The 12,935-nt window shown below is 40.2% G+C and overlaps 1 protein-coding gene across 2 annotated transcripts in view; it reads right to left on the bottom strand.

The window, feature by feature from the left end:
- LOC128684866 (uncharacterized) overlaps nt 1-11,443 on the bottom strand; it is a 45,395-nt gene extending 33,952 nt beyond the window's left edge. For both annotated transcript variants that reach the window (XM_070100301.1, XM_070100297.1), the window contains exons 1-8: nt 11,287-11,443; nt 10,736-10,925; nt 9,586-9,684; nt 8,208-8,491; nt 6,233-7,081; nt 5,508-5,756; nt 3,253-3,355; nt 22-117 (exon numbers count right to left, since the gene is read on the bottom strand). In XM_070100301.1, coding sequence (XP_069956402.1) covers nt 22-117; nt 3,253-3,355; nt 5,508-5,756; nt 6,233-7,081; nt 8,208-8,491; nt 9,586-9,684; nt 10,736-10,925; nt 11,287-11,310 — 1,894 coding nt within the window. In that variant the 5' untranslated portion in view covers nt 11,311-11,443. The remainder of the gene's footprint in view (nt 1-21; nt 118-3,252; nt 3,356-5,507; nt 5,757-6,232; nt 7,082-8,207; nt 8,492-9,585; nt 9,685-10,735; nt 10,926-11,286) is intronic.
- Between the last annotated feature and the right edge of the window lie 1,492 nt (nt 11,444-12,935).

Raw genomic sequence — 12,935 nt, 5'->3', positions numbered from 1 at the left:
TCTCTCTCTCTCTGCACTCACCATGAGCCGTAGCTTTACGGTCTGCTCTATGCCTCATCAGTAACCTCACAATCTTGTCATGTCCACTCCAGCAAGCCAGGTGCAGTAATGTCAGACCTGTAGGTAAAGATCGCGTGTTAGCACACACTTGACCCTTCAAGATCAGATCATCTCCTTAAACACATAAATAACTTAGTGTATAATTCTTTTTGGGGATAAAGTCAAGTACACACTAATAACTCCGCATGAGTCATGATGGGTTGTGAGGACGGGCTAGAGGATCCATTTTAGTCTGATAGCTTTACCCCTCAATAATAATAATAATAATAATAATAATAATAATAATAATAATAATAATATCTTTATTTCTACAAGTACATGTACAAGGTATACACACCATAGCTGACATCAATGACATACTACTGTATAGAAAGCCGCTTGTTAATCAGAGCATTTCGGGTAAATTAGGTCAGTTTTGTCCCAGGATGCGACCCACACCAGTCGACTAACACCCAGGTACCCATTTTACTGACTGGTGAACATGGACAACTGGTGTTTCTACTCTTGCCGGGAATCGAACCCAGACCCCTCAGCGTGTTAGGCGTGAGCTTTGCCTACCAGGCCACGAGCCTTTCATTGTGGAAGCGCTGGGAAGAGGATGGGGTGCGATGCTAGTGAAGGGCTCTTAATTCAAGAAATGAGAGGTATTTATTTCCTTGGATCAAACATAAATGTCTTCCAGTACCTAAGGGTTAGCGGTTCCAGTGAAAAATTATATAAATAATAATAATAATATTAATTCTATTATAAAAAAGACGCGCTAAACCCATTATGTTCATACAGAGCTGCTGCAATAATAATAATAATAATAATAATAATAATAATAATAATAATAATAATAATAATAATAATAATAATAATAATAATGATAATAATAATAATAATAATAATAATAATAATAATAATAATAATAATAGTCGAGCATCACCTCCATATACATTTATTACGGTATATTTTCCTGCACTTCCATATACTTGAGAGTCAGAAATAACACACCAAGGTGTCTCTCACTATATATTAATATTCTCTTAGTTTAATTATTATTTTAGGGATGAAAATATTGTTGACAGGTGAACAGGTGACCTGTCTTAATGACCTGCGTGTAGTGAACATCCAGTCAAGGTAAGAGAATCAGAAGCCATGGATGGTATTAACAGGCTTGAAACCTTATTAACTAAGAGAATCAGAAGCCATGGATGGTATTTAACAGGCTTGAAACCTTATCAACTAAGAGAATCAGAAGCCATGGATGGTATTAACAGGCTTGAAATCTTATTAACTAAGAGAATCAGAAGCCATGGATGGTATTTAACAGGCTTGAAACCTTATCAACTAAGAGAATCAGAAGCCATGGATGGTATTAACAGGCTTGAAATCTTATTAACTAAGAGAATCAGAAGCCATGGATGGTATTTAACAGGCTTGAAACCTTATCAACTAAGAGAATCAGAATCTATGGATGGTATTTAACAGGCTTGAAACCTTATCAACTAAGAGAATCAGAAGCCATGGATGGTATTTAACAGGCTTGAAACCTTATCAACTAAGAGAATCAGAATCCATGGATGGTATTTAACAGGCTTGAAACCTTATCAACTAAGAGAATCAGAATCCATGGATGGTATTTAACAGGCTTGAAACCTTATCAACTAAGAGAATCAGAAGTCATGGATGGCATTTAACAGGCTTGAAACCTTATTAACTAAGAAAGAAGGGGAGAGAACATCTTATGAGAGACGCAGAACAAACGTTTTATAAGTAACGTAGAGTAAACCTTGTATAAAACAAAAGAGGTAGGAGATACTCTCTAGAACATACGTAGAACATTCTACAGCAGACGTTGAACAAACACTGGAAAACATATGTAGAGCAAAAAATTACAAATTACACGAAAAACAATTGCTGTGAAAAAGACGTAGAAAAAACATGCTAAATCAGACGTAAAACAAACGTTCTGAGAAAGACGTAGAACCAATGTAAAGCCTGTAATGGCGATAAGTATAAATAACTTATGATGGTGCATGACCCTTGTCATGCAGCAGTGGTCCAGACAGTGGTCAATTTTGAAAAGCTTGTTCCTGGAATTGTTGAGAAGTAGCATCCTATGCCAAGGCTCATAAATACCGCGTTTTCTTTTTAAAAAAAAAAAAAAAAAAAAAAAAAAAAACCACCCACGTTTGGCCACGTTTTCCTCTATATCTCGGAAGTTATTGACCTATTTATTGAAACAGAACCAGTAATAATGAATGGATTGGAAGGATTTTCACAACATACATTCAACAATGAATGTTTTACAAACTGGTGAATTTTTTTTATAAATAACCCTAATTTTTGAGCATTTGTAGGAGGTAAGGGAGGTATAAGGCAGATATTTCACTGTCAGAAACTTACAAACACAATTTTTGGGGGGAGATGAGAGTAAGGTACATTACAGTATTTACCATTATAATAAAATTACTAGTGAGTGTCCAAAACACTTCTGGCAGTGCCAGTATGTGCCCGCTGGCTGCCAAATCCAATTTTCAGTAGTATACTGTTTTATTCATTTGTTGATCGATCTTAATGGAACTTCATATGACCATGTTTGATGCACTCTTATTCAGACAGTAAAAAATGAAGGAAATCGGACGATAAATAAAAAATGAAACCTCAAATTGCAACCTCGTTAAGCATCCAGCTAAGTTTTAAACCCCATTAAAAAACAAAAGCGTCACTATATAATAATGAATCCTAAGATAAGATGTTGGTAACCTTTCGGGAAATCTAAAGATAACTACTGTTAACATAGAAGAGAACCATGGGAGGTAATGTGGCCTGACCACTTCTGGCGAGTTTTAAAGGAATCGTTTTTCTCACATAGTTACGAATATTTTCTATCAGAGGATTAATTTATCAGAAAAAGTTTTACCAGAAGATACCCCAGTACATTCTACTAGATTACATCACTAGCTGTATGGATAAGTGTTTATTAAAGGAAAATGTAAATTATAAGTGCTACTCAATGATATTAATAAATCTGAACAGGATAAATCATAAGAAGTCCTTGTATATATGTGTATTTATCGACTACTGTGGGTCTCCAGAATATAGATGGATACCACAGATAGGATGGGGATAAGGGGATGTTGAATACCTTAGATAGGCAAGGTGTTCAACTGAGCTGAAGTCAGGTCAAGTGTGTAAACAACTGACCTTTCTCCCCCGGCTTGGAACTTAGGGTATCCGGGTCAGCACCAGCCATCAGCAGTCCTTCAGTAGCAGCATAGTTACCCGCTGACACTGCCTCAACTAGTTCCTGCAGGTGCGCAGTAACTTTTTAATTAAAACGTAGTTAGTGTATTTAAATCCTTATTTTAAAGATTAAAGTATGCATGACTGGTGAAAAATAAGTTACATGTAACTATGATGATCCTCGTCTGGTCGATAGGATTTAAACCTTATAAAAGATAGTTTAATAAGTGAAGCAAATTTTAATATATTAACTACTAAGAGAAAGAGATGCGAGTCAAAATATCGCTAACGGACCCTTTCAAGGCAGGCGAAATTGTAATCCTGGAAAATATACAGAGAACCTTTCACTGCACATATAAGTACCATAAAGCACCTAAATTACTGGGAACAGTTGAAGTCCCTTGACATGTGCTCCTTGGAACGCAGGCGAGAATGGTACATGATATGTGGACCCCCGCATAACGATCACCTCCGAATGCGACCAATTATGTAAGTGTATTTATGTAAGTGCATTTGTACGTGTATGTTTGGGGGTCTGAAATGAACTAATCTACTTCACAATATTCCTTATGGGAACAAATTCGGTCAGTACTGGCACCTGAACATACTTCTGGAGTGAAAAAATATCGTTAACCGGGGGTCCACTGTACTTGGAAAATCCTGGGACAAGTCCCAGATCTGCATACGGAAATGACTCCCTACGAAAGCAAAAGACTCGGCAGGAGAAGCAACGTCCCCCCAATGAAAAGCAGGGGCGCCATGAATACACTGAGAGACAATACAATAAGTGTTAGGGCTCAATACTGCTCAACTGCCTCCCAGCATACATAAGGGGGATTACCAATAGACCCCTGGTTGTCTTCAAGAGGGAGCTGGATAGGCACCTAAAGTCAGTACCTGACCAGCCGGGCTGTGGCTCATATGTTGGTTTACGTGTGTCCGGCAGTAACAGCTTGATTGATCAGGCCCTGATCCACCGCGAGACCTGGTCTTGGAGCAGGCCGCAGGGGCGTTGACCCTCGGAACACCGTCCAAGTATACTAATTAGCATAAACTAAGTTTCTTATCTTAAATAATAATACTAACTAAGCTTAACCTGACCTCAATCAAATGGTGGGTGATTATATGACTATGACCTACGTCAGGGGTCATCTGTCGTGTCCGGATAAATATTACGAAAGGTATCAACCGTTGCTGGATTGATATCGCAGTCAGCTCATATACTGAGTGTCCGTGGTTCGATCCCCTTCATGGGAAGAAACGGGCATGTTTCCTTACCCCTGCTGTCCTTGTTCACTTAGCAGAAAATAGGTACCTAAGTGTTAGTCGTCTGTTGTGAGTCGCATGCTGAGGGTGGTAATATACCTTAGATAAGACTAGGCGGAGGTGCTATAACAGCTCTAAGCCTGTAAAATTTATCTGTGTAAGAAAACAAAACACACTGGGTATGAAGATACAAGACAAGATTTCGCTCTGGGTAGAGCTTTATTAACTCAATGATAAAGCTCTGTCGTGAGTGTAATACTGTGCTAATAAAAAAAGTGGTTCTGTATACGGTATCTTCATACTCATACCTGTCCACTACGTGAGTATATCCGTCTTTAAACAGTGTGGTAGGTCAAAGCTAGTCAAAACTAAAACGTTAAGCATTTCTCTGAGAGAACTTTAACCTCTGGAATAATTTCCTTAACAAAGCCGTCGAAGGAAAATCAGTGATGACCCGTAAAATATAAATGACAATTTTTCCATAATTAAAAATTATAGAAGTAACTATTCAAGGTTAAAAACGTACGAAAGTTCAGATAGAAACTTCGTAATTTTTTTAAGACTTAGTATTTCCGTGGTGCCACATGTAAACGCGTAACCTAAAGAAACTAGTCAACTCAAGTTATGCAAGTTTCTTGAAGGGATCAGATAAATTGGTAATTTTTACAAAGTTACGTTGAGCTGCTGGCTGAGTTTTGGTATAAAACTAAAGATGATAAAATAATCTTTTCTTTTTTTTTTTGCATAACTTTGGTTAATTTTTCCCTTCGAGGGGTGAGGAATATCGATCTTCAGGTGTTCTGTTACATGCTAATATAACGGGTTATCGGGTTTAACGAGTTTTGTATATAATCGAGACCAGTGTCAGGAAACACTATCGTAAAAATTAGCTTAGTGTTTAACCATATACTTTAGCTGTTATTAATAAATAACAGTTTTAATATGAGTACCTTTTGTGTAGTATCAGAGAAGATATTGCTACCAGTATCACTGACGCCCTCCAGATCGTCCTCATTTGATACGGACAACATACGATTCAACAGCTCTCTTTCTGGTGGAGACTCCTCGATGTTATTTTCATTATTTCCATGATCAGCATTGGTCTGACATAATGAAGGTTTCTCCGGGATTTTCTGATTCTGCTGATTATGTGAAATGTTGATTTGGTTTGTCACTTCAGCCTGTGTGTGACCAGCATCCTGTAGAGGCAATACTAAACTTAAAATTTATTTCAGTTATGAACTGAAAGTTAATGTTAATAGTTACAAATCCAGGAAGTATTGGGGAAGTGAGGGTCTTGGTGGAACATTATGACAGGATATTTTTGAGTTTAGTGATTGAAACCTCACACAGTTCAACACGTAATTACAGAATTAAACACTTTCCGAAATCTATATGGCAAATTACAGCAATGGCTTCACTATCATTGTTTCCCAGTTATGACGCACTATTACTGATTCACTCTCACTAATTACGTTTCTGATTTGTTCCCACAAAACGTAAAGAGTTTGAAGGATAAGACATTACCTCGATTTTCCCCAAATAGTCAACTGAGAATCACGGACATAAACTACTGTTAAGCACTGTCATACTTATGATAATATAACAGTCCGAATCAGAGATGTTTTGACAAGAAAAATGAATTTAATGCACAGATTAAGCTGACGTGATTTACCTGGTGAGGAGGAGGTGGTGTGTCAGGGCGTTGATGTGGACCAGAATGTTGCTGTTGAAGTTGCTGGGGAGGATGCTCGTGTTGTAGTTGCTGGGGTTGTTGCTGCCATTGTTGTGGCTGATATGGAGGCCGTTGTTCTAGCTGGGGTTGCTTTAGTTGTTGCTCCTGCTGTTGTTGCTGCTGGGGTTGTTGCTGCTGTTGTGGAGGCTGGGGTTGTTTTAGTTGTTGCTCTTGCTGTTGTTGCTGCTGTTGCAGACGCTGTTGTTCTTTTAGCTGCTGTTGTTTTAATTGTTGCTCTTCTTCTTCTTGCTGTTGTTGCTGAGGTTGTTTTTCTGGCTGATATCGTTGCTCTTGCTGTTGTTGCTGGGTATGTTGTTGATGTAATTGTTTTTCTTGCTGTTGTTGGTGAAAGTGTTCCTGAGATTGCTGCTGTTGCTGAATTTGTTGTTGCTGTTGTTGGGGTCGTTGTTGTTGATGCACTCGTCGCTGGGGCTGTTTTATTTGTTGCTGTTGTTGACTTTGTTGCAGTTGGTGTCGGTGTGGTCGTTGCTGATCCTGCTGTTTTTGCAGCTTAGATTGTTGAGGTTGTTGTTTCTGGGGTTGATTCAGCTGCTGCTGTTGCCGTTGTATTTGCTGTTGTGGTTGAGGATTCTGCTGTGATTGTTGATGTATTCGCTGTTGTGGTTGAGGATTCTGTTGTGATTGTTGATGTGTTCGCTGTTGTTCTTGTTGCTGGAGATGCTGCTGCTCGCTCTTTCCAAGTTGGCAGGCTTCTGGATTGTGGTCTGCTGGTGTGGCTGCAGGAGGTTCCAGCTCCTCTTGGCTGGTTCCTCCTTGATGCACATGTAGCTGGTAGAAACGTTAAAAATTAGAGTTATGTGTGTGAGGATTGTATGTTTTCACTCGCCAACTGCTGCCTGCCATTTCGACCTTGTGTCATAGCTCCTGACCCATTATTTTTAACTACAAGTGACTGTTTTCCGCTGATTCTTTGTCTCCGGGGCCCTATAATACCCACTCTTGAACGTATGTATGTGCTTTTCTCTACCATCTTTTAGTCTAGCGTGTTCCACCCTAAGAATGAAAAAAAGTGCTTTCTAACATCCATGTGGCTTATATCTGTGTATTAGTGTTCGTGTGGCAAATATTATACTAGCAAGAGTTCAACATTTGGTCTGGTAGGCTGATGTAGCTTTTATCATGAAGACTAACATAAGGAGGCATTTTTCCTGTTTCCGGACAAATTTTACCTAACCTAACGTCATCATAAGTACAAGTTTTTTTTTTTTTAATTCACAGCATTGAGTAGCTGCCCGGGTCTTTACCAGTTGGTGACCCGGCCTTAGTTCCCCATTGGTGGGGAGTGTCGTTGACATTCAACATGTTTTCCCATGGGGAAGAGGTACACTGTACCTCCTCTTCGTCGGGAACCACTGTCCCCACAACCTAGTCCTAATCCCCGGCCTCACGGGACTCGTAGAGAGAAGCTAGCCTCTGGTGTCTGGTCTGCCACCTTCCCCGCCCCAGGGGGCTCGTGGGAGTGGCAGTCTCGTGAGCAGCAGATTGTAGCATGCTTTCTGGGTACAAGTGTTGGCCTGGTAAGTTGGTGTGTCTACTATTATAATCACGAGTGTTTGGTACCTGGATTGGTATGGTTTTCATCAGTTACAAGTGTTCGGTACCTGACCTGGAATGTTGGTATGTGTATGTATAATGTTCGCCAAGACCGTAGTCCTGGCACGAGTCTCAGTCTTGCGATGACCCGTCTCTGGCTCCCGAGGGAGAAAGGTTTCTACACTGATGCGACGTATGCTGCTCAAGCACTCTTCTGGTCATTTCAACTGGTGTATCTCATAAGCGACAACACCATATGTACTCCTAACTATGGACACTAGCGAGGAGGAGGATATGTCGTTATCACAGGTAATGGAATGTTGGTGTGGTTTTTCTCATAGTTATAATGAATATTCAGTACCTGGTCTGGTGGGTTGGAGTAGCGATGGAGAAATTCAGCGATGTCTAAATGAAGTTTCTTCACAGCGCAGTCTTCGGCAGTACGAAGGCAGTTATCCATGATATCTATAGAGGCTCCCTGTGCCACCAGCCACTTTACCACCTCCAGGTGACCGTTCTCAGCGGCGAGGTGGAGTGCTGTAGCTCCGTCTCTGTTCTGAGAGTCCAGGTCGCACCCTGTCTTTCCCAGCTCTTCAAGCACCTGCTTGTGGCCGTGTACTGCAGCCAGGTGGACTGCTTGTAGTCCTGTAAAGTTCAGTATTATGCTAAACGGGTTTAATTATTATTATATTCAACGTGAAGTTGTAATACCATGTATGTCCTCTAGCACAATGAAAGGTGGAGGCTCGGCTCTTCCACTGCTAGTTACTAGAGAGTCAATATATCTATTTCAAGACAGAAGAACATTAATAAATGTGCGCAGTATAATAAAATAAACAAACGAGTGCAAACTTTTGGATTGAAATGGAAATAAGTCACTGATTTTTTTTTTTTTTTGGGGGGGGTTATCCTAGGTTCTCGACACATATGCTGCTATATATGATAATCTATGTAACTATTTGTGTATACCTGAATAAACTTACTTACGTGTTACTGGATAAGCCTGATGATAGGCTTTTGAATGTACCTCCAACCCCCCCCCCCTTCCTCTTCAGTGGTAGCTAGAATAAATAATAATAATAATAATAATAATAATAATATATTTCTACAAATACAAGGTATACAGGCCTAGCAGAGTATTTCGGGCAAATTAGGTCAATTTTGTCCCAAGATGCGACCCACACCAGTCGACTATCACCCAGGTACCAATTTTACTGATGGGTGAACAGGGACAACCGGTGAAAGGAACCACGTCCAATGTTTCCACCCCTGCCAGGAATCGAACCCGTGGATCCCCTCATTGTGTAAAGCGAGAGCTTACCTACCAGGCCACGAGTCACCCTTAAAGAAATGTGATATTCAAGGACAATGGTGTCAATGGGTCAAAGAGACAGTAGAGTATTATATGGATTAAAATGAGAGTTAATAACAGTTGTATGAGATATAAATGATTTAGAAAGTAAAATATATATACGTACATCTCGAACACAATGCCCAACGAAAAAAATAATAGGCTACAAATAACCGGTAAGGCAGCGGAAGGCCTCGGTCAGATGACCAAAAACTCCAGCTTTGGTTCATCATATAACTAAGACCCGCGTCTGGAAACACTTGTCCTGTTTCCTGACAAACATTACCAACCATCCTTTAATAACTGTCCTGATCTGTAAATAAAGTGGCCTAACCATTGTTTGTCGGTATCATCTTACCATTGACAACCATTAGCGTAGGAGACTCACCTTTATTCTCAGCTGCATTAACATCAGCTCCTCTGGTGAGAAGCTCCTTTACAACATGTGCGTGGCCGTTCCTCACTGCCATGTGCAGAGGCTGCATACCTAGTGAGATACTCATTACTAGGGTGATGGACGCTGCTGCGGTGGCACTCTAAGTTTATTTAACAAAAATTAAAAAAAAAAAAACTTTTGTCACTTAGAAAAAATATAAACATCTCCATTGCACAACACTTGATGTTGGAGAAGTTACATAAAAACCCCGCATTTAGCTGAAATTCGAGCAGCTAAACTCAGAATTGACATTATTATTATTATTATTATCTGATGATGATCGACACCATGTCCAGCCTTTCTAGGGTAGGGTAGGTGCCTGAGTCAGAGCCTGCAGCTCACAGGACTGTCATTCCATTAGCCCCATTGGGGCGGGGATGGCAGACCAGAGAGGCCTAGCTTCTCCCTACGAGCCCCGTGAGGGCGGGGAATGTGGCTAGGCCTGGGGACAGTTGGTCCCAAAGATGAGGGGGTATTTGTGCCTTCTCCCACGGGAGACTTAGGTCTCAGACACTCCCCAGACAGGGAGCCAAGGCCGGGCCACCGCTTGGAAAAGGCCCGGGCCGGGAGATACCAGCGAATCTTTAATAATAATATTATCTGATAGAGCTAAGCCCGTAGGGGTCCCACAGCGCCAGGGAAAATGGGAGGCATTCAGTTTCGATCTCAGGAAGGGGAGAACAAGTATCAGTTCCACGGCTGGAGAGTAACGTATATTGAGACATAACATTTCCAAGTGTATATATGGAGGGGACGAGGTGTGGTAAACAAAGGTCAAGGTAAAGCTGTGTGTATGTGTAGGGTGATGAAAGAGGCATCTTGTGGTGTAAGGAATCGAATCCATGAAAAAAATCTGCTGACATGTGTGTGTAGAGAAGGGACATAAACGCTCACCAAGCCACCCACCTCACCACAAAGTTGTCCTTGCGACTTGCAAAGCTGCCACTTTATAATGGTCCATAACGGACCAACATAAATATTATTTTAATTTACAATTTTTAGGTTAGTTATGACTTGTTCCATTCACTGCATTACGACTTTCACTTTTCCTTTTGCTACAAATACATTACAAGGTAACATTAAGTTTCCTCCTTCACCTTACCTCTGTCAATGAGGCTCCTGACCCTGGTGTTGGCTTGGTGATCACACAGGAGCCTCACGATGACAAGGTCACCATTCTTAGCGGCGTTGTGCAGGGGTGTTCTCAGACCCTTGGAACTTCCGTTGACGGCGGCTCCCTGCGCTAGTGCTTTCCGCACTTGTTCCCTCTGCCCCAAGATTGTGAAGTGCTCCTGTAAGGACAACACAGATGAGCCACACTTACGGGAATCTTAAAATATATATTTATATATTCCGTCTTCTCTAGTTACTAGTTTTATAGATATAGCGACAGAGGAGATACAAAATAGAAAGACTGAAATTTATAAAAAAAAAATCGTATAGCCGAGAGAGATACCTGCACTAAGCATTGTCAGTTCAAAACAAAATAATCTTCTCAGCCATAAAACATTCAACTAATCACACGGTGCTAGTGAAGAGATCTTGTTAGCAGGATTCAATAACTACCTACCCCTCCCTCCCATGACAACCACACGCTATATGACCCTTACGAGTTTAACGTTTCCCAATGAACATACTAATAAAATTACTCACAAGCTTAACCGTCCACGAATCCATTCCCTCAGAGCAACAAAAACTACTCTCAGCTCAAGAGAAGCAGCACTATAGTCAACCTTCCCAGAGAAAAGCACTGAACACGAGAAGGCATTTGGTATGTGTTATACGTTGCTATCTTCTGATAAGATGGTTCTAATCTAACTGCAGCCGCAAGACTGCTACGTTTTGCTTCATAGAGATTGCTCTGTACATTTGGCTACATTATTGGACGAGTGAAGCGTTCTTGAGTGTAATTATCTAATTAACTTGTGAGGAGGAAATGCTTGAAAAAAAAAATGTATGAAGCCTTGGTGGCCCTAATGTAGTCGATAGGCTTTGATACCCATTACCCAACCCACCTTGTATACTCCTTGTATACATTCTGATGCGTATATCCTTTCTATACAGTGCTTGTATACGTGGAGGGGTATAAAATTCGGGATACATACATTTAGAGCCTAATATAATCCAAATATACCCATATTTAGGATTAAAATATTCTTGATTGGTGGTGAAGAGGTGATATGCAGCCTTAATAACCCTCTTTTGTCGATAGGCTTTTAAGCCCAATTTACCAACCAACTATATGTACACCGTCAGAGTACATACACAGAGAGAGATGAGAGCTACACCTCAGTGTAAATACACTGAGACATACACCTATATATATATAAACACCTATCAGAGTATATATAGTGTTAAGTCCCGTAGCGCACTCAGCTCAAATACTGTCCGTGGTTCGATCAACGGCACGGGTGGAAACGTTGGGCAAGTTGCCTTACAATTGCTGTCCCTGTTCACTTAGCAGTAAGTAGGTACCTGTGTGTTAGCTATCTGATGTGGGTAGCCTCCCAGGGGGTCGTAGTATACCTTAGATAAGACTTAGCTTTGAAATAGAGTTAGGTCAACAATTCTTAGCTTGAAAAACATTATCTGTAAAATAAAAATAATATCACTGTATATACTCCGAAATAAATTCCTCAATTATACGTACACTGAGAAATACACCTTAGTGCACTAAACCTGTAGGGATCACAATGAATGGCTGACAAGCAAGTGCGATCGATAGAAGAGAAGGCAGCTCCATTTCTTAGGATCAAGAGGACTTGAGAATCATCAAACAAAACAAAGAATTCGAAAAAAATGATAACTAACTATAGGTAAATGTGGGCTTAATGACTCCTTATGCAGTCGATAGGCTTTAAACCCAATTACCCAACCAAGAGGCACTACTTGGCTTTCTTACATTATCCAGTGTTATCCTAGGTTAAACATCACATAACTTACTATATAAAAACCACTGTAAAGGTTTTATATTCTGTATGAGGCCCAAAAACACACAATTTGACATCCTAAGTCTCCGGGCTACTAATGCGACCATAGTTATATGTACCTAACAAATTAGATAAAACTCACTAAAGTCTAAAATATCTTAAAAGTTTTACCATGAACTAACAGTTCTTTCAATCAGCAATAATACATCTCAAATACTACTTTTGATGCTTTAATGGGTGTCCAGTGGGTCAAGTCATTTACCGTGTAAAATATTAAGTGTTTGCTATAAACCGGAATTAATGGAAGAATGTTTAGTGTTATCAAGGAAGATAATAGCTAGGTTATCTGAGCTGTTATCTAAGCAGTATATC

Source organism: Cherax quadricarinatus, chromosome 5 (assembly GCF_038502225.1).
Source record: "Cherax quadricarinatus isolate ZL_2023a chromosome 5, ASM3850222v1, whole genome shotgun sequence".
In the NCBI taxonomy this organism is placed as follows: domain Eukaryota; kingdom Metazoa; phylum Arthropoda; class Malacostraca; order Decapoda; family Parastacidae; genus Cherax; species Cherax quadricarinatus.
Note: the sequence above shows the minus strand (reverse complement) of the source record. Positions and strands in the feature narration are given on the sequence as shown.